Source organism: Stegodyphus dumicola, chromosome 3 (genome assembly GCF_044657685.1).
Source record: "Stegodyphus dumicola isolate Sdum_Otavi_A_Nest chromosome 3, ASM4465768v1".
Lineage (NCBI taxonomy): Eukaryota > Metazoa > Arthropoda > Arachnida > Araneae > Eresidae > Stegodyphus > Stegodyphus dumicola.
The window spans coordinates 82968181-82991128 of record NC_140770.1 but is presented as its reverse complement, the minus strand read 5'-3'; the positions used below and the strand labels follow the sequence as shown (position 1 = coordinate 82991128).

At 32.8% G+C, this 22948-nt stretch overlaps 2 protein-coding genes across 3 annotated transcripts in view; both read left to right on the top strand.

Moving 5' to 3' along the window:
• The window catches only part of LOC118195284 (phenazine biosynthesis-like domain-containing protein 1), a 78582-nt gene extending 69504 nt beyond the window's left edge, over positions 1–9078 (top strand). For both annotated transcript variants that reach the window (XM_085813038.1, XM_085813039.1), the window contains exon 9: positions 7315–9078. In XM_085813038.1, coding sequence (XP_085669164.1) covers positions 7315–7424 — 110 coding nt within the window. In that variant the 3' untranslated portion in view covers positions 7425–9078. The remainder of the gene's footprint in view (positions 1–7314) is intronic.
• The window catches only part of LOC118195283 (phenazine biosynthesis-like domain-containing protein), a 69160-nt gene continuing 55228 nt past the window's right edge, over positions 9017–22948 (top strand). Inside the window, exon 1 of the mRNA XM_085813037.1 lies at positions 9017–9156. Within this exon, the coding sequence (XP_085669163.1) occupies positions 9091–9156 (66 nt within the window). The 5' untranslated portion in view covers positions 9017–9090. The remainder of the gene's footprint in view (positions 9157–22948) is intronic.

Sequence of the window (22948 nt, the reverse complement as noted above, 5' to 3'; positions counted from 1 at the left end):
ATGCTGAGTAAATCTGTTATTAGTTGTTTCAAAAAATATTATCTGTTTTTTAATTCTGAAGAACTGTGACTGATTTTTATTTAAAATTATGTACAAATTTATAAAAGGTATGCCTAACTCCTGGAAACTTTTAAATTTATTATAACAAACTTGGACAATATCATATTTCTTAGTTTTCATGGCAGAAATTGATATTTCTTTTACTTCATTTTGTTACATTATCTTTACCCAAGTAGTATATTATAATTTTCTCTTCAATATGTTATATTTTTTAAAAATATTTTGCCCACCAGCGGCCGAGCGGTAAAGTCGCTGAACACTGGTAGTTCGGTCCGAGGTTCGAATCCCGCGAACGGGCTGGCCGCATGGGCATTTTCGTGGTTTTCCCCGTGTGTAACGTGTATACGAGCCAGTTTCCCTTAGAAAGTCCTCCACGAAGGCATCCCTCCTCTTAGGCAGATAGCCCTCGTGTGCTTTGCCATAATTAAATACACACATACACATTTAAAAATATTTTACTACAGTATCATTTCCTGGATTAGTATTGCACACATTTTACGTTCTAACATCTATCTTAGTTGAATCACAACTGTTACAAATTTTGCAAAATGTAACATGCATGGCCTTCAGAAACCAAAGCTTTTGGACTGCCAACAAAAATGATTGAAATCGTGTACCTGCAATACTTCATTGATGGCATCTGAGATCCTAAAAAATGCAAAAAGCCCTGTGAATGGTGGATGTCATAGAGTTAAAATGCACTTTAGTAAGCGCCATGAAATTTAACAAAGCAACTTGTAGAAACTGTCATCCAATCAGGGCTGTTTTTATGTCCAGGGGCCAGTGGATCAAGTGATTGCTCCTCTAGATGATTTAACTAGGCAATTCAATAGCTTAACTCCTTCACATCCAATCCGCCCGACACGGCCCTACATTGAAACAACCAGAACCGTCCGAAAACGGCCGAGATTGTAATCTTCTTTTCTTCCCTCCCTCTAAGGTATACAGTAGCAGGTGCACTTTCCGCAAATGCATTGTATCAGTTTACTGCAGACAACTTGTTCTAAGAGTTTTTTTTTTTTTTTTTTTTATCTTTTGGTTGATTGTGACATTTCGTTGTTGATTCTTTTGTGATACAGTGTGCTTTTAAGTTTTAAACAGCAATAAAAGAGCAGTTTAAAAATTTAAGGATTATATTTATTTTTAAACAATTTATTCCTTCCTATAAAAATAACGGAAATAAACAAAATCTCAGTTGCGATCATAACAAAGCCGGAAAGGCTTGTTGATCTGACCTTAAGAATAGTTTTTATAAAGAACAGGGTCAAAGGCTAATGGAATCTTTGTTAGAAAGTACAAAGGATGTCATTGGAAATCTTCACACCTATTTTCTGTGTTAATGGACGGGAGGGGAAAAAAATGCTGTGAAACTGGAAAAGTATTTCGGGCGGTTCGGGTATTTGGAGGATACAGCTTAGCGAAGGGTCTGGATTTCAAAGAGTTAAAGCAGAATATGAGTGGCAACAAACTGATTTTAATGTGCTGGAACTGCCATGGTGAAGGGCATGTACAAAGGATTGGATTGGAATATTTTAATTATGGCAAAGCTAACGAGGGCTATCTGCCTAAAGGGAGAAATGCCTTCATGGAGGACTTTCTAAGGGAAACTGGCTTGTATACATGTTACACATTGAGAAAACCACAAAAACGCCCAAGCAGCCAGCCCGTTTGCAGGATTCGAACCTCACACGTACAAAGGAAATGCAGAACACCACAAGGCAGAAGCTAAGAATGCTCCTCAGCCAAGAGGCTGGAAACAAATTAGTGGCTATCTCTTGTAGTGTAGGTGGCCAGATATTGAAAAGCTGCATTTTAAAGCACTTCAGATTTCTGCTATGAGTGACGGCATAATGTATGGGACATATAAAGGGAATTCTTGCAGTATGACCACTGATACAGGAGCCAATGTTACCATCATCTGAAAAAATTTGGCTCAACAATTGATAGGTAAATGCATCAGAACCCCACTGTGTGTTATTCTTGAAACTGTATCAAGTGATAAAATCAACATTGTTGTAACGATAAATGTTGATATCTCGTTTGGAAGTGCCAAAAACCATCACACGGCATATGTTACACATGTTCACCCTTCAATGTTAGGATTATATTTTCTAAGGAAATACAATTTTTTCTTGTACTGCATAACAAACTGCATATGTGGACATAACCCTATTTGGAATTAAAGATGAAGTGATGAAGAGAGTACCCCTGAAACAAATGAACAAATTATATTGAACAAACTCAGAACAAATCATATCACGATCTTTATAAACTTAGAGAGAGCATCCATTCTCAGTTTTATAGTAATTGAGTTTGCCTTTAGAGTATTGAGAGATTTCCGTGCAAGCTTTTCTCTTCAGAACACTTTGCATTACATTTTGTTTAACTTTCTTAGTAGTTTGAAGTGGTAACTATTGATTGTGCTCTGTTCTGGTGAGAAGATCTGTATGAGTACTTTTGTATGAAATTCGAGAACTGCAAAGTGTTTCTGGTAGGAAAAATAAATTTTATCTAGCTGTTATTGGTTCTATGTTCCTTCAATGCATTGCGAGCCTGCACGCCGGTTATAATACTTTAGTTATTTCAAATGATTTTGAAAGTACAGAACTTTTGAAATCATTTGAAAGTTCTTTACTTTCATCTTTATCCTGCAGATTCTGAAGTTTTCAATATTAAAAATTTAATTTAATGTGTAATTTGTTTCAAAATCCAAAAATTATATCCATAAATTTGATTGAAAATCCTGAAATAGAGTGCAAAAAATACAGGATTATAAAAAAACGATGAACCCGATTTTATACAATTTTATTAAAAAAATGATGTTTTAGCAATTTTTTTTTGTAATATAAACACGAAAATACACATTTTTACCACATAATTATTAAATTTCAATGTGAGCTCAGGTGGTTGTCCTGCAGATAGTTAAACGGGGTTCGTACAGTCCTTAAGAGTCCTTAAAAGTCCTTAGATTTTTTGGAATTGATTTTTGGTCCTTAAAAGTCCTTAATTTTGGCCAAAATCAGCAGAAGATCCTTAATTTTAATCATCTGAAATTTCTGTCTGTTTTTATGACTGTTATTTTGAGTGTGAATTAGCATTTTGAGGAATATTATTAGCGATTCATTGCCGTATATATGGTTATCTTTTGAATGGGTTCATGAGTTATAATTTGTTTCTGTTTCTAATATAAATGATAGGATACTCGAGTTTCTAAGCAAGAAGTGAAACATAAGCATTTCAAAATTCATTTTTTCTAGTAAAGAGCTCTTAAACAACTTTCACTTTTGGAGACATGAATTCTTTTATTAAGCAGTTCTAAATTTGGCGATTTTAAGATTAGTTTCTATAGAAACTTTTTAATTCCGTGATCTGGGAATTTTTCGACGATTTTTTTTAAAACATTATAACATTGATAAATTTCATTAAAATAATGGTAATATATTGAAATTATATTTAAAAAATAACATTAAAATAAAAAAATCTTATTTTTCGCTGTCATATTATAAAGTTTCATTTTGGCAACTTATTATACAATATTTTAAATCTGAAAAATAAACAAGGTATAATGCTATAAATCACAATTTACGAAACAGCTCTTAGCAAAAGCAAAATTAGCCATGCAATTAATTAAAAATGTCTTTTTTAAAATTTTTTCATAGTAAGAGTTTTTCCCATGTAATTGTCTCAGAATATTCAAAATTCTCAGAATGTGCATCAGTTTTCTCTATAAAATTAATTTTATACTTTTTCCCTCCTACTTTTTTCCAAAGTATTTCTGGCTTTTTTTCTGTTACAGAAATGGTAGTGATAATTTTTCTTTAGGATTTTAAACATTGCAGCTTGGAAAGTTTAGAAGGATTTGAAGGCAAGATTTATAGACCTAGATTCTAGAAGATTCGAGAAATATGTGACAAAATTAAAAATGTCTCCATGGTATCAACACGTAGTGGATGTATTTTACAGAAAGTTTGCAATGAATTTCTTAATTTTGGGAGAACATCTGGAAGAACAATGTATTTTACAGAAAGTTTGCAATTAATTTCCTTATTTTGGGAGAACATCTGGAAGAATAATGAAAACATAATATTTGAATGTATTACTTCTGATACTAGAATCTTAACATGTTTATCTTCTCTTTATTTTCTCTACTTTTCACTAGACAGAAGCATGGAAAATATCAAAAATGCTTCTTATCTTATCACATGGGCATGCATTATAGAAAGGGATTTTTTTATTAATAAAGAAATTAAAAACTTAGTTTAAAAGATTCATCTAATATTTCTTAATGCATCATATACATAGCTGGCAATAGGCATTTTCCCACCTGATGCACTCTCTGTGGATCCTAAATTCTGCTGCCTACTGCCTTTCTAAATTCTGCTTCCAATGCTTGCTTTAAATTCTAAAAGTTTTGCCATTTCTAGATTTTGTTGTTCGGTGTGTCACTAAATTCTAGAAATTCTGCCTCATCAGCTCTGTAACCGTCCTTTGCTATATATATTTCATATTGCTTCTGAATGTTCATATTACTAAAGAAATAAAATTAGCCGCTTTTTCTCTGTACATTCTAAATGCATTTAGTGTTTTTAGAATAATGGAAATCCTTAATTAAATCCAAAAATTCTAAAATGAAAAGGAAACGTGTTGAAGAAAGAAACTGAGTACTTAAAGGAAATTATTCTTCAAAGATATGTGCAGTTATTATTATGTAAATTACCCAATTGTTTGATTTCAACCTTTAGTATAATTTCCCATTTCTATTTCCTCATATGATAGAGTTACTGAGCCAGATTAAATTATAATTAAATTGTATAATCTTTGACCACTAGTCCACATTATTAGTTTGAATTTGACTGTTCTTGTTTAATTACGTCACCGTGAGCTGTAATTGATTTTGTTAGCATCAGAACATGCCTTTATGTTCTAAGTTCTTTTTAAACAAGAGGCTTAATTAAACCTTTGTCTGATATTGTAGTTAATTTCAGACATAGCGATAATATGCTTCACGCCTGTCGGGGGTTTTGGACTATTTAACTTTTACCATATAAATTAAACCCTCATAGGTACATTATGGAGAGATTGATAAGTTAGGAGATGAAGCACACAGAAACTAGTGAGAGCATTGGTTTGCATATTGAGACAAATCTCTAATTGTTAGAAAAGATGCTTAAAAGAGAAGGAAATCGATATAAACTTTCAAATATGACCGACTATCATGAGTGTAAAATATTTAATGCTACTTGATAAATTTGCATAGTTTATTTTATTCTCAAACTTATTAACAATTATGTTAATTAATTCATGTTTAGTAATAATGCATTCTACTTAGGGATCTATTTTACTTTTAGGATATTATTATAAAAGTGAAATTCAGGCATAGATAATATCTTCAATTGAATTTATTCAGTTCCCGTTTGCTCATAGGTCCTTAATTTTTTTCATTAATGGTCCTTAAAAGTCCTTAAAAGTACTTAATTTCCGTGTGCAGAAATCTGTACAAACCCTGTTAAAGCAGTATTCCATTTCTATCTATAAACTCAGGTCTGTTTGGAGTGATTGTAGTAATGGCAACAAGTGATCAGTTTGCAGAAGGTGGCTGTATCCTATAGATTCATGAAAAATTTTGTAGGCCAGTAGTTATAATTTTTAATTTTGCATACCACAAACACTTTGAACTTTACATCTTCATACAAAATAGCTGGTTTAAAGGGATGATATCATTTCTATTGAGCTTCATCCATCCATAACAATCAAAATTTATACAATTTGTTATTATTTGGGCATAAAAACTAAGCATATTAATTTACAAGAAAAGTACAATACAGGGATTTAAAATGAAGTCCATCTTTTTTAATAAACCTGTACTGCCCAGATCCCACAGTTTGGATAAAAGTTATCCGGAAGGAAATTAACACATAATTATTTCAGAAATAAATGCAGGTAATCGAATAAAATTTATCTTAACAACAAGCAGTCTCGTAACTTGAAGATACTGAGTAATTAAGCTTAGCTTCTAATTTCATATATTGATAAATTGAAAACGAAAAGTTAATGGCAAATTTTACTCAGCCTGTGAAATAGAAGTTTAATAGACCAGTTTCCTTTCATAGCTTTCCCATTACAGTTTCAAAGAGAGGAATAATTAATATTTACATCTTTTTATGTTCTTACAGTCAGGGTAGTCTTATATATTAAAATTTTGGTATGCAAAATAAAAAAGGAAATTTGTATCAAAAATATTTCCAACAATTAATCACTTATTCCAATACTTTTAGAGATCTTAACATCATAAAAAACATTGCCAGTAAAAATAATGTTTCCCTTTGTTCACATTAAATGGTGTTTATCTTCATCACATTAAAGCTTTGTAAATGAAAGTGCTGTCCCATAATTCTATGTTTCATTCATTTATTATTTAATTATTTATATGTAACTTAAATGTAGTCTTCTTTTACATAGCTTTACAAGTGATGAATTTATACAATCATCTACACCGGTTTTTCAGTAATTACAACTGTCAAATGAAGCAGTGGTCAGTAATAGAATTTCTGAACACTGGAAGACTGCATGTCAATCAAAATTTATAAATGCTATAGAAATTAACAGCAATTGCAGTGTAAATGGGAGCAAAAGGAATTTAGAGAATCTCATTATCTTATTTCTTTAGAAACTTTTTTGAATTTCTTAACCTTCACTAGATACAGTTTATGCTCACAAATTTTGAAATGGAAAGAGATTTACTTGGAATGTGGAAATGGTGATTATTTTCCTAAGATATTTTCTTTATCATGTAAACCTTATAAGACTCAGGCCATAGGATCTAGCTTAAAAGGGAGACTGTTTTTGGCATGACAACAGTTTTGGCATGCACTGCATTTAGTAACTTATAAAAATAATGGTCAGCCTAAAGTTTACATTTGTTCTGTGCTTCTCATGCCGCACAAATTTGAAATAATCCAATTTTTGGTATTCTCAAAATTGTAAGAAATGTTGAAAAATCTACATTAGTAATTTTTTCTTTAAATTCTGAAGACAAAGTTGCTATATTCAAAACCCAAATTTATGTTCATGAATGGAATGAAAAAGTGAATCACATATTTAGGAAAATATGTAGTTATGAATGCAGATTATGCTGAAAAATAAATATGAGATGTATAATGAGAAATTTTTTTCATTATTTTATGTTACTGAAACTTCTTTTATATAACTAAAGACCTTACTTATCAAAATATTTCTTATTTTTATTTCTTGCAGCTCGACAGTGCTCCTCCCGAGGTGGTGATCTGCTTGTCAAGCTAGTCTCCGATAGAACACTAATTAATGGAGATGCAGTTATAGTTGTTGAGGGTCAAATAAATTTGTAATGTGATGTTTTTTTTCCAATCTTTATCCGAGTGCCACAGCATAAAATTTTATTGTCATTTGGGTTTCAAACAATTGTTAAAAGAGAATTATTTTTTTTTCAATGCTTTTCAATAATGAATTTGAATGAAATTTCTAGTCCTGTAATTTATATACTGTCATATATATATATATATATATATTAAAGGATTATTGAATATATTATCTCCTTTGAGAAGGGTAGTAGAATTTTAGTTGAATGAAGTAACTTATAAGTATTTAAAAATGAATATTGAAAATTTTTGTTAAAATGAAACGTCAAATATGAATCATGAAAAAAAAAAGATGAAAACTTTAAAAAAATTTAATTTTAATTATTGTCATCGATCAGAAATTGGTTGAAATTTCAAGGGGAACAAACCAACCCCCAACCAATTAACAATAATTAATAAATGCAAAGGTGTTTCATCTTTTACTCAAGTAAGAATTATGATGCCAACATTAAGTAAGCTGAGTTGAAGCCAAGTAGGTAGATTTTATTGTTTTCATGAAGATGAATTTAAGTTAATGTACTGTATAAAATTCATTATGAAAATGGCAGTTCCAGCAAGTTTAAATTTTTTTAATAATTATCGTGATATATTTTATAGTTAGAGTGTGAGTAGTAGTTTTAATATTTTTCTTTGTTGAATAAAGTGTTCCCCGACAGCTTCGCTTTCAATCATGTTAATTCAAAATAATCTTTATAAACATAATGCAATCTTTGCAAAAATTATTAAATATAAAAGTTGAAAGAATATTTACAGAAAATAAGAAGGTACAATTAAATGTACGAATGGAAATGTACATAATATACATAGATGGCAGAAAATGAATTAATTAACTTACATGCTTGTAAGTGTTGAAGTGAGACCTGTCTGTTACTGTTAAAAATGTTTTTTTGATTAGTCAGGTTTTTAATTATTTTAAATTGGTATTTTCTAGACCTCTGTTGCTTTAAAAATATAAAAATCTGCAAACAAAAATCCTTAATTGCAAAGATACCAAAATCAAAAGTAAAAATTTTAAGTATTGAAAAAGTAGCTAGTATCACTGACCACAGATTAATTGACTGTCAAAGGGAACAAACCAATCTGCTATCAATTAACAACCACTTAATTAAGTGAGAATGTTTTGTGTTTCCTCCAAGTAAGAACCAAATTATATTCTCCTAGAGCCTAATCATAAGTCGCAAACAATACTCAATTAATAGAAAGACATTAGGCCATTTAAGCCAAAAGAACCTTCACATACAAAACGAAATTAGTATATAATCTTTTAAGTTGCTCATAAAGAACATAACTAAATGATATCCTTACTTTAGAAGAGATATTCCCTAACACTCTCATTGTTGAAAATGGCCTATAAAGAAAAACTATAAAATAAATTAATAAGCAGACAATTCTATTTTCACTAGATGGCATGCAATGAAATGTTATGACTTTATTTTTTATTTATTTTTTTATTTATTTATTTATTTATTTATTTTTTTTTTTTTTTTGTTGTTATTAACTTTTGGCAATGAGAATGCTCAGTTTGAACAGATGAGATGTAAGATGTCAGATGTAATTTAGATTTAGTGTTTCTGTATATTTTAATGTTGAATTATTTTGAAATTAAATGTTTTTTCTTTCTTGAGATGTAGATTTTATGAATAGATTTCTGACATTACCTTTAGGCAAGCTCACCCAGAATCGAATTTTAAAAGGGAAAAAAGTAAGTGAAATTTTTTTCCTGAATTTTAGAACTTAGAAATTGAAAACATAAGAATTAAGAAATTAAAGTTCTTAGAGATTTCAAAACTCGTTTTCAAACTCAAATTTAATAGTAAAAACAAAAATTATACATTTTTTAAAATTAAAAAGTAATTCAAAATCAAAAGAAGATCAAAATGGACAAAATCCTTTTTTTTTTTTTTTTTTTTTTTTTTTTTTTTTTTTTTTTAGAATTTTAAAAGAACCAATGCCTTTTTATTTAATAAACAATTGGTATTTGACAAGCTTTGGTTTTGTGCTTCATAAAAAAGGCTTTCAATGATTTCTACTGTTTTGTTAGGTCCACCAATTTTACTGGAAAGCTGTGAGTGCAAACGTCTCACAGATAAATTTTTGGTCTATTATTCTTTTGTCAGCTATACTCAGCTAACCGTATTCATTAATATACACTTTTCTTGATGATAGGATCTCATAACTTTGAAAATAATCCACTGCTTGCTATTCCACAGAAGACAGGTGCCAAATTTTAATTTTTTTTTTCAAAATTCAAGGGAAAAATACAATTAATTTATATCCTTGTTCATAAAAACAAAGTGTGGCATATGGAGAATTAGTTGGGGTTACATCAGATGAAAGCAATATGATATGAGTATGTTGTTACATCATGCTTATCCATAATCGATACTAAATTGTGCTACATGACAATAGTTTCAGAATCAATGGCATAATCTGTCAATACCATGAATTTATTGTTTTCCATTACTTCTAATGTAAAGTTTGGCATCTATTTCTATTATTTTTTCCAATGAAAATATGCACTAAAGAATCTGAAAATTCTGAATAAACTTTATTAAAATAATTTTTATAAAATAGGAAGTTATTAAGTGATAAAAAATATGTTTTTTACATCATGATAAATTTACACTGCTTTTCACAGAATATAACCTGTTTTTAAATGTTTTAATAACATTTTATGCTGAACATTCACAGATTTGCAAAATTTTTCAAAGATTCTGTCCTAATGGTATAAATAGGAATTACACTATGAAATATTGGGATTTTGATTCTAAATCTGTCAAATTTTGATTCTAAATAAATTGAATCCATGCTGTGTGAAATTTTAAACAATATAAATAAAGCAATTAAGACCCATCAAATCTTTTTCAAATTTCATTTTTAAATATTTGTTAATGTTATTTCTCTCGGGTCTCTTTAACATTCTGAAATTTGCATTATAATTGCATACAGAATAGGCTACTCAGAAACAGTTATAACAGAATAGTTGCAATTTTTTTTAATAGTTATGCTACACTACATGACTGTTAAAAAAATTGTCATGAGTTCATGACAAAAACAATAGTGTGCCTAAGCAGCATGGCAAAAGATCTTTTTTTAACCTCCAAAATGATAACAGTGCATTGCTTGTCTCAAGCAAAACAAGCCACGTGAAAACAATATGCACTTCCTAATAATATGTTGAGACCAATATTATTAATGTTTATACCTTGAGCAAAAGGTTTCTGATGCTATGGATAGTATGCTTCCTTCACAGGAGTTATGCCTAATTTTTTTTATCCATATGTTATATGCATCAGTTTGAAATCTTAAAGGCCCGTTTCCACTGCTGCCTATGCGTTTCTCCAATCAGCGAGCGAATTCACTTTGATTGACATCTGCAATCCGGTCGATGTGCGGTGATGGAGTGATGAAGTTCAACTATGTTCAACTTCTATCCGTATGTCTGTGGATGCGTTGGGGTCACGTGGTAAAAAAGAAGCAATCAGTTGTCACCAAAAATTAATGGCGGCAGAAGTAGCGATGAACGCTGGCTTAGGGAAAGAATATTTTGCTAAAAAATACTTATTTCTGAATTAATATTATAGCGAGAAATCTGCGTACTGAAAAAGACAGTAATCAGCTGAATTTAGTTAAAAAAGAGGTAAGAAAAATAAGATAACTGCAGCTACAGTGTTAGTTCGCAGGAAAAATCAGGTGTAAAAAATAGTAAAAAATATAATTCCAAGTCCATGAAATAGCAAAATTTGTCCTGACAATTATTTCCTAGTTCTGCATCTTTATCTTTATGAAAATAAATGTCTGACTATATCAAACTGCTATAGCGAATCAGATATGGCATTAAAAGATTTGTTACTTTTTTCTTTTGAAACAGGTAAAAACTAAAAACGTTAATTATAAATTAAATTTGATAGGCTTTTAAATATTCCACTGCATTAAAGATTATTTTAAATTTGTATTTCTCTATTTATAAATATACCCTTTTGGCTAACATATATTTGTAAGCACATGAAATATAATTTTAGCAGCATGTTTAACTTCAATCGGAGAGTCACTTTAAAAGATAATGTTTTTTGTACGAAATGTCCTAGAAGCTGAATAACAAACTCTGGTGAATTTTTTAGACAACAGGACACTGAAATAGGACCAAAAAATTTAGTTTTAAAAATTCATTCACTTGCTGATGTATATAAGCCAAAATTGCATACCATGCCCGTATGATGATAGCTTAGTGGTAAAGTTGACAGTAGCATGGTTTAACTTTTGGGGTCGTGAGTTCAAATCCCATATATGTTTTCTATCCTGTCTGCAACTTTCTTAGCTTCTTGTTCCAATTTGATCAATATTTGTGTTTTATAATTTATTTCTATTATTATATGTATTAAATATAATGTTTTATGTATGCTCTTATTTATTTAAATTTTCCTCGCAAAATGTTTATTTTAAAAATTATATAATATGAATTTAAAACATGCACCCTGTACATATACAGGGAAAGTCCGAAATCCGGACTCGTCGGGACTTCGGCAATTCCAAATTTGTAATTTTTCCAGATAATAGATCATCAGTTTAAATCTAGTAAGATGGCATATAGAAATTATAAAATTAAAAATATTAAACCGTGATTTATGAAATAATGAAATATTTATGATCTAAATGTAATCTTTGGGTCTATGAGTATCATCAACAAAATCTATTTTTAGCATATGGAAAGAAATTTTTGGTAAATTTTTGCTCGTCAACATTTTTAGTGCAACTCAAATCTGTAATCATCGCCAAGTGTAATGTCAACATAAAAGGTTACCACAATCCTTTATTATTCAAATACTAACATAAAAAAATTGTTTAGGTATCGCTACATGAGTCATTACTCAAGTTGTCATGTTTTGATAAACATGCGGTAATGAAAAGAAAGTATAATAAATAATGATTCGCCAGGTTGGCGTCAGATCAACGATGTATCTATGTGGAATGTTTCGGTTTAAGATGCGGGCCAAGCAAATAAGCAGCAACGGAGCCAAATTACTGATCATACAAATTTATGCTAAAATGATTGTTTCTTCAATAACAAAATATTTTATTTATTGTCAAAGTGAAATTAAGAATCGGGACTCTCCAGATGTTTTATTATGCATGGAGGAAGAAATCAAATGGGCATGCGTAAAGCCTACGAGAAAAATTTTGTTGGTGGTTTTGAGGTCCGGATTTTAGATCATTCCGGATAATGGATTTCCGGATTTCAGAATTTGTATTGTATGTATATATTTTTTTGTTTCACTTTTATGTGAATGTGCTGAGACTTTGGGATGTTTCCAGCTCTAAACTTTCACTACCAATTAACATGAGACAGTATTAATGCCTTAAACATTTAAAAAAAAACTTACTATAATAATTGCTTTTAAATTCAGCCCTCTCCAGCAGAAGCGCAGGAATTAATTAAACATTCCATTTTCTTTACCTAATGTATGTATATCATTATATTAAATAATATATTATATTATTATATTAATTATCATATATTATATTATAAAGAGAAAAAGCTTGTTTTTATAACTTCTTCTATAAAAAGAGATATGAATTAAAAATTTTGAAATTAAAAATAACATTTTATGGATTATGCATAAAATATAACTGCGCATACTGCATTTTAAAGCAGACGAGATTACTAATAAATTATCCAGCTATGACTCTGAAGAAATAGGTGCCAAAATTTTATATATTATCTGCTTTCGTCCCAAATTTGGGCATATTTTAAAAGTATACGATCTCACATGGCAGTCAGCAGTATTCGTAATTCAATTCACCTATAGGTGGCGCTTTCACACATTAGTGTGGTGGATGAAAACCGGTGTTTTGATTTGTAATCTGACTTCGTACATCCAAAAATGGAGTTGCTTAGCTTTTTCGAAATGTTTGATTTTGTTCAAGAAGGCGTGAATTCTCGCTGTATTACTGAAGCAGAGAGAATTTTCAAAAGCAGATAATTTGGTAATGCATGGAATTTCACTTGAAAAATCCAATGTACAAATTTTGGCTTCCTATTTAAGGATAAGTTCTATAGCGTCCTGATCGCGTAAAATCGAAGGAACATTCCATTGTTGAAAAAGGAGAAATAATTTTTTTAAAAAATATTTTTTGTTCATGTAAAAGAGGAACTGTTGGCTGTTGTAAGCATTGTGTCACTGTTTTATTGTATTGCGACAGATAGCTGGTTTTAACATTCACTGATTGTAAACAAATGATTTCATATGTGTTTAACTTGGGATTTCCAGAAAATTTGTGCAGTCAAAAGTGTCTTCCCCCCCTAAAATGATATTGAATCATTATATGCTATAACGAACACTACTATAAAAGATAAGAAAAAACATTTAACTGTGCTAAAAAAAATTGTTTGGTGCATGCTATTGTATACTGGAAAAGATTTGATATCTGTAATACTTTTTATATTATTCCTCATACCAGATAATACCTATTTTCTGAACTTGAAATTTTTTATGCTAACTATCCTCAACCACTGTAAACAGTTCTAAATAGTTTAAAAGGAAATGACTCACACATAGAAATTTCAACATTACTAGATCATGAAATTCAAAGTTCATAATTAACATTAAAATACTTAACTTTTATTTTTATATGTGTCATGCTATAAATTTTCATTTAAATTATTGCTAACATGAACTGAAACAGAATTTAAATTTCAGCAGGTAAAATATGCATGAAAACCTAATTGTATATGTATGTGTATTAATAATATTTAAGAGATCATTGAGCTATAATGATTTATACTTCAATACACAAATAAGCATGTTTACTTTCGAAGAACACACACATTTATATATATATAATATACGAGAAAGAAATTTTGCATATATAAAGAAAACGGCTTTTACGAGAAAAAAATGTAATCAGTTTTTTTTAATGCTTAGAACGCAATTTCATATAATGTCCAACTTTTTTCCAATTCGAAATACACGAATCCACTCCTTTCTTCGTTTTGCTATCTTGTTCAATATTTTTCGAACCAAGAATGCGATGGAAGCATAACTCAGGTTCCTTGCAAGCTCGTGAATTACACTAGGCTACACAGCAAAATGTGTGGTCTGTACTTCTTCCTAAATTATACATAATGCCCACAACAATCAAAAATAAATGTTTAATTACTTTTCGATCACGACAAGCTTCACAAACTACATAGTATTGTCAAATGTAAATACCGATTTTTCTACGTTTCCGCCTTTTAGCCACTAAATGGCGTATCAGACTGCTGGAATTGTGGATTACAAGAATAGCAAATTTTGTGTAAATATTGTGAACCTTTCTTTACAATTGCTTTGTATTTTTAAAGTACCAACTATTTTCTAATTTGTTTAACCTTTTTATTTTATTTATTTATTTGTTTCAGTAACAGTACATTTTAGTTTTAATAATATATATATTATTTCATTAATATTTAAGGCTTCTAAGAAATGCAAAGAAATTTTTAAAATTTACTTCATCTTCTATGCAATTAGTGATGTTCATAATATGCATTATGGCATTACTTATCTAAAAATTGCTAACGTGCTTTACTTTCACAGTTCATAAGCAGAAATAAAAATTTCCAATAGCATGGAATATCTTAAAATATCTTAAGAATCCAAATCCCATAAGTTAAATACAGAGACATCTGGTGGCAATAAATGCAATCGACCACTGAACTTCTGCATGCGTAAATCCAATGCAATAGTGTAAACGGTCTCTACGTATGCGTTTCTCCCAATGATGCTACACATTCGCAACGCACTAATGGAAACGGGACTTAAGATAATTGAAACTGTGTCACTATTTAGATTCCATTTCTAATAATATAATTGAAAGTTGGTCTGGATGCACAATCTTAAGAACACCAGTTGATTCAAAATTTTGCATGTGCATAAGCAATAACCTTATTTAGTATATAAGCTATTCTAACTTTTTTTTTTTTTTTTCAAATCCTATTCCTAAGGGGAGTGGGAAAATTTACAAAAATTGTTCTTAGAAAAATCTATTATTTTTCATAAATAGGACTAAATGATGTTGCTGACTGTAGTTTCACTGGATCTCAGTCTAAGCTTCCCAAAGTGTTGATATTACAGTGAATTTGACAGAAGTTTGTAGTGCTCTAAGTGGCAGCTGGAATGATTGGTAAAAAGAAAAAGAAGAAGAAGGAAAAAAAAAAAAAAAAAAAAACAGAAGGAAAGTTTCTTCATTGCCACTGACTGAAACTGAAGCGAAGCTGCATCATTAGCGAGAGTGCTTTGCAGGAAAATTGCCGAAGTTTTTAAGAACTACATATCGAGGTTTAATTAGTTGAGCAGTGGAATTGACTTCTTTATTATAACAAAGCAGGAAAGTGATAAATGACATTCTAATTCCGCAAACTGAAAAGAAATAACAATATCTTTATTAATGTAAGCCAGCTTTTGGCAGAGATTCTACTTTTTGATTTGCTTGTGTCCATCCCCTTTTTCATTGCATGTTGTTTTACATGATTTATTTTTCTTTGTCTATTACAAATCAACTAAGAAGCGGTTTTTTTTTTTAATGGTACTCAAGCTTTGAATGTGCGATACTCATGTACTAAGCTTGGACTCGCAGACTATTATAAATCTTAGCAAATAAAACATTATGACGAAGAAGGAAAGTGTTGAATGACTTTCTGATCTTGTGCAGTTAGATATCCTCTGCAGTGTCAAGGTAAGCCACGGAAATGGTCTCCATGATGCCATGAAAATGGTCTCCAGTTCAAAGTGCTGCAGATGTCATTGCACTGTCCGTGTAAACATTTTCGGGGTGTCTCTAGTGCTTAACTGCTGACACTTTTTCTGGATACATATGCTCACCTTCGGCAGAGATGAAAGCTCCTAGTAAAGTCATTTCCCATCTGAATAGTTTATATTTAGCGGGACTCAACTTTAGATTGTCTTTTTTCAATTTCTGTAGCATCTTTCCAAGATTTTCTACAGCTCTTTTAAAACACTTTCTGATGCTGATGTGATCCGGGTATATCTGGCAGGCTTCGCAGGACCTCACAAGACATTCTTCATGAGACGTTTGAATGCTGCCAGAGCATTACCTAGGCCGCACCTTGAACTGCCAAAGTTCTTTGGTCTGGTACTAAAACCCGCCTTTTCTCGGTCATCAGGATGTATCTCTATCTGCCAAAACGTACTCTTTAAATCAAGGGTCGAAATATCTGCTTGTTTCCAGAAAGAATGTCCAGAATCTCGTCGGTTCTAGGAAGAGGGTCGCTGTCTTTCTTTGTAACCTCTTCAACCGGCGATTCTCAACACAAAATCTTGTTGAACCATCATTGTTTCTGACCAGGACGATGCGAGTGGCCTTGGACTTGCTGAAGTCTCGATAAGTTCGCTTTCTCGCATGTCCTTTGGAAATTTTCCTACCTCTTCCTGTTCAGCAATCAGTAGATGTGTTGGATTTTGCTTTGTTGGTGGATGATCCCCGGTATCTATTTTGTGTCAAACTGGTTCGACCTATGTTAGAAGATGAGCGGAAGAAGATAACTTGCAATTCTTGATTGACATGTTCGGCAGCACTCCTTTCTTCATCACTTAGTTGTGCATTCTGCAGTAACTTCAGTTATTAGGGTCTCCGAAGACTCAGAGATTGGCGAACTATTTTCTCTCTTCATCACTTAGTTGTGCATTCTGAAGTAACTTCAATACTATTAGGGTCTCCGAAGACAGAGATTGGCGATGGCGAACTATTGGGTCGTTTAATACAAGTCACTGGAGTACATGCTGCAAACACTTCACTTTTCATAATGGTTATCGGTTTATCGCTGACGTCGGCAGCATTCACCAGGATAAGTGTCCTCAATAAGTTGACGAGTGCCAAAGCTATTCATACTCCCCGCGGGGTGTTACAGCTCTTTGGATATTCCATTACACAGTACCGGAAATTTCTGTTTTCGGCTATAGATCCAGGGAGTAAAAATTCTGCTCTTGCTGGTACTCTGATATCGTCATGAGGTATGATTTTGTGGATACATTTAACTCCATCATTTATTCCGAATAGGGCTATATCCTCAAAGGCAAAATGCAATTTGTTGTTTTTAGTCCAAGGAAAAATAGTATTTCCTTAGAAAGTCCAATCCGAGTATGTAAGGATTTGTAATATCTGTCACATATACCGCGTGATGGTATTATGCAAATATGGCAAAGCACACGAGAGCTAGCCTTCGTGGAGGACTTTCTAAGGGAAACTGGCTCATATACGCGTTACACATGAGGAAAACCACGAAAATGCCCATGCAGCCAGCCCGTTCGTGGGATTCGAACCTCGGACCGAACTACCAGTGTTCAGCGTTTTTACCACTCGGCCGCTGGCGGGCACCGCGTGATGGTAGACGGCTTTTCCAAACGTGATGTTAACATTTAATTTTTTGTTGATATCGATCTTCTTCCCAGACAGTCTGAACAGTAATGCAAGGCGGCGTCCAGATGAATTTACCTTCCAGTTGTTGAGCCAAAGCTTTTTGAATAATGGCAAAATTGGCTCCGATATCTATGGTCATATTGCATTTTTTTAAAGAATTAGGGAGAAAAGGCATTACACCCATGGTACATTGCCCTCCATACTTTTACCAGCACCTGTACCTGGAAGGAACTCCATTGATATGTCTCATGATGAAATGTTTATTACCACCACCACTCATTGCAGAAATCTGGAGCGCATTAAAATGGGGCGTCTTATTCCTGGCAAGCTCCACTCCGCGAGATGGCCACTGATGTGTTTCCTGCGTTGTTGCTGGGGTGTATCTTAGTTCTCACGCCCTGAGGTGTTCTACGGTTTCCTCGTATGTGGCCTTCAGCACCACAGCTTCAGCACTTTAGGGCCCGTTTCTTATCACTCCTATTCTGTCTTGAAGGCCTTGACTTTTTTGGTTAAATCCTTTAAACATACAATTACTTGATCCACTGGCTTTTGGACTTGAGCAGCTCTGATTGGGTGGCGGTATCTATGAGTTGCTTGCTGGGAGGCCTCGAATTTCATGGCGTACACTCGAATTTCCGCTTTTTAAATCCTTGACATCCGCTATTCGCAGGGCTTTCTGTATTTTAGGATCCTGGATGCCATTGATGAAATACTGCAGGGACAACAATTCCCTTGTTTCTGACCGGTACTCCGAAATGGCATGATGAGACAGCCGTTCAACATCCCTGGCGAGCTCCTGGAGTATTTCGGTGGGCTTCTGTTGACGGGAATTTAACTGCATCCTGCTATAGCCTTTTAAACACTTCTCGCCAAAGTGCAGATCCATCACGCCAGGTAGAGCTATGAAATCTAACCTCTGGTTTTTAAAAAATATCCGCTGCATCTGCTCTCGGAGAAGCAGCGAGATGACATGCCTTAGCTTGGGAATCGCATCCATTCGCGTCTGCCATTATAGAAAATTATGTCTTGTACACTTGTGAGGAGATATTACCATCATATGTGAATAGCTTTAGAGAGGGAAGAAGGCACAGGTAAAAATTTAAAACCATCAGAATTGCTTCTGCTGTTGCTGTGAATTTCTTTGAGATGGCAACGTTTTTAGTGACAGCAGAAACTCTGTAATTGATTTGTTGTTCTACAGCAGAAACTCTCTCTTCTATTTGTTCTGTGACAAAACAAACTCTTTCTTCAATTTGTCCAACTTTATTTTCAACTTTATTTTATTCTGCCTTGCATATGCTCAATTTTCTTTTCTATTATTATGCAGGCAATTTTTCTTTTAATTTTCTCTTGACCTGCTTCAATCTTTTTTTGAGCAGCTTTCATTTCTGTTTTAAGGGACTCTTGGGCATCTTCCACCATTACTTGGGTAGCATTCATCACCTCTTTAACGAGTCATTGGCCAGCTTCCATCTTCTTTGCATAGCTTCCACCTCTTCTTTAATAACTTTTTGGACCACTTTCATCTCTTCTTTGAATGCAACAAAGGCTACCAGCAACTGTCTTAACTGCTGATCCATCGCTGTTGTGACTTGCATTGAGTTCCACTTCTGACACTAAAATTGTTGCCTGCATACAAGTTCGTAACAGATTGAATGCACACAGCTCCGATGATAGGTTAATAAAATTTAGTTTATGAAAAGAAACACGTAAGAGATCTGGAACTTTCCACAAAAGCATTCGTACTACTCTTCACAATATCACAAACTGCATCAGTAGTTACACTTCAAACTACTGTGAACGTTAAACACAACAAATACAAAGCGCACCTAAAGAGCGAAGTTAACTCGTAGATATCTCAATACACTGACTGACGCTGGACTAACAACCCACAACAACAATAACAACTGAGGGCAGTTGCTTTCTCTGGCCTTATATATTTTCAGCCTGCCGCCGAGATATTTCTAGTACTTTGCTTCTTGAAATTACTGAAGGCATATGAAGGCCAGATGCTAAAACAGCTAATATAGTGACTAATTACATTTATTCAATTATGATACTTATTACGGTGATGCACAGATCGTACCAAAATGTCGTTAAATGATCACCAGGTTTGGCGACTTCTATCGATTTCTCGCCAAATTAGCGAGATAGCTATTTGCACAATGTTAAATAGACTTGCCTCTGTAATCTTACTTTTCGGGAAGCTTCGCTTCTTTAAATTCTCATGTTACATTATACAAAAGAAATACAATAATTTCACATATAATTTCACTCAAATAATCTATGTGCAAAATTCATAATAATATTTACACTTTAAAAGCTCGAAATATAAACTAACATTTCAAATACAATTTAGCTACTAATATAAAGTTATTTTTTTTGTTTTAAACGAAGAATGTTTAGAAAAAAATAAGACAATTAAAACACACCTTTATTAAACACAGATAGAATGAAAAATTATTTATGTTCAATAAAATACAAATTCTGCAAATTTCAAAACGCTCAGGGTGCAGGAAATGAAGTTCGTTTTCTACATGTTCTAATTACAATTAATTCGCAGCGTTTCACCACATCAGTACAAAAGTAGTGAAGTGCATTCAGAAATTATTCTTTAAAATACCTCATTTTATTACGCCGAAACGCACTTTGATGTCCTTCAAGTAGACATTTTCTGACCTTTTTCACCTTTCTTTTAAGTGAAAAAAATCATAAAATATGTAATTATTTGAAGCTCTAGATCCAGTTTTAAAGGCTCAATCACATTATATTTCGGATACACAGGACTTGACGTCAAAAGGGACAATTCTCAGAACTCGCACAACTCTAGGAAACCCATGTAGATAGGTTACCATTTTCACTTACTACAAAGACTTGAACGCTAAACACTAATCGATTATCGCTCAGATTGGGATCACGTGATGCTTCAGAAGCAGAACTTTCGTCTGATTGGTTGTCTCTACCCGGGACAGAGGTCCAGCCGATACATTTTCGGCGATGTTTGAAAAAATCCCGCGTACCCGCAACATCGTTTCCGTAGCTAGGCGGGGCTCTTTTCTAGGAATCCTCTCGTTTAAACCAGTGCTACCAGAATCTCGTTTCTCAGAAAAGTCCCGTCTAGCAGGGACTGTAGCCATGTGTGATAACCTCTTAAGAAAGCAACCGTCTGAACAAAAAATGAAATTTTAAACAGTACGGAGTGCATCTGCTTAGTGGACGAAACATTTAACGTACTGCCCACTAACTTAATACGTTTATTTATCAATATTTTTAGTTCATTACGCTCATTGATTTACCGTTTTGCAGTATCGTTGTTGTTGTTGCTAATGCTTACTTGTCTGACGTATAGTTAGCCTAAGTCCACGAAATTCCTCGTGGCAAAGAGCGCAAGATTACGCCTATCGCTGGCAACAGCCTTGAGCACCATACAGGTGGCAGTGCGACTTAGCTCAGTTTCGTCCCCAGTTTTGATGGAGAGCAACCCGTGGGGGGGAGATCGAGGGTCTCCCAGCCCTTTTTCCTTGCCTCTAATCTCTTAAGAGGACTTTCGGCTCGCCGCATATTTAGAGTGCCCCCATGCCTCACTGACACTATACAATTACAAACACCTGTGTCTTCTCAGTGCCCTTCGGCTTGGCAATCAGCGACGCTAATCACTATATCGGTTGGGCGGTTTGCAGTATCATAGAGATTTAGACATTTTTCGTCTGAATTTCCCTATTTCATGAAAAACAAGATTTTGGATTATATATATATATTGCTTCAAATTACTGAGAGGAATTGCAGCCATTTATTTAGATTTTTCCAAAATTTACTTGCGTAAGGGAAGTAAAGGAGACAGAACAGAATATTTCATATCGACAAAATTTTCGATCAAGATAGCGAATATATGATTCTTTCATAAAACCTACATATCTATAGATTTATACAAAATGTAGTTCTGAATGTTTTATAACATCTAATAAAGGTATACAAAAGCTAAAACTGGACCATCTGCATTCACTGCTTAGTTATAATATTTAACTGCATTGTGATTTCAATAAAACCCTATTTTGAAGTTACAACACATCTGGGTCGAGTGGAAAAATCCATTTAGCTTGTTACGAATTTTGTACGTACAATGATGATTTTAGTGCAATGTAACGCGAAAAATCTAAAGAGAAAAACCATGGTGGAAAAGTAAGAATACAGGGATACGTCCATTTAAGATTGAGTAAATGGATATTTTGGTAATTTGGGGAGATATCGCCAAGCTGACAAAGGTTTTGTCGACTTATTTGGCGAGGAATCATCAGAACTCGCGAAATTTGATGACCATTTGCGACATTTTAGTCCGGTCCCTATACCACCTGAATAGGTATTGTAATTGAATGAATGTAATTGATCACTATATTAGCTGCAACCGTAATTCGTCCGTCATATATAGCTTTCCGAAAAATACTAGAAACATCTCGGCGGTCGGTTAAACTATATAAGGCTAGAGAGAGAGCATCTGCGTTCAGATGTTTAGCTATTGTTGTTGCGAATTGTTAGTTAAGCGTGAGGTCGGAGATATTTCCAGGTTAGTTTTCTCTTTAAATGCGCTTTGCATTGCGTTGGTTTAAAATTCTTAGTAGTTTGAAGCGGAACTACTGAATGTACTGTATTATCCTGTGAACACCTGTATGAGTATTTCTTTCTATTGATAAAATATATTTAACTCTTATCTGACGTGTGTGCATTCAATCTGTTACAAACCCGTAGGCAAGCAACAATTGTTGGTCGCAGCGGTGGGACTGAATGCCAAGAACAAGACCGATGGTGAAGTAAGTGATACCTCTGTTGGATTCGAAGAAAAAATGAAAGGCGCTTTAACTCCATCAAAGAGGAGATGAATGCTGGCCAAGATTTCGTTAAAGCAGAGATGTTAAAAATGAAAATAAAGAGAGTTAAGAAAAGACGGAAGGGGCCGTCAAATCTGTTCAAGAAAAAATTGAATCACGCCAAGAGGAAATGAAAAGAGAAATTACTGCTATAATAGAAAACATGTTTGAAGCTATGGGACAAAGAACTCACACGGTTGAAAATACATTTGGAGAAAT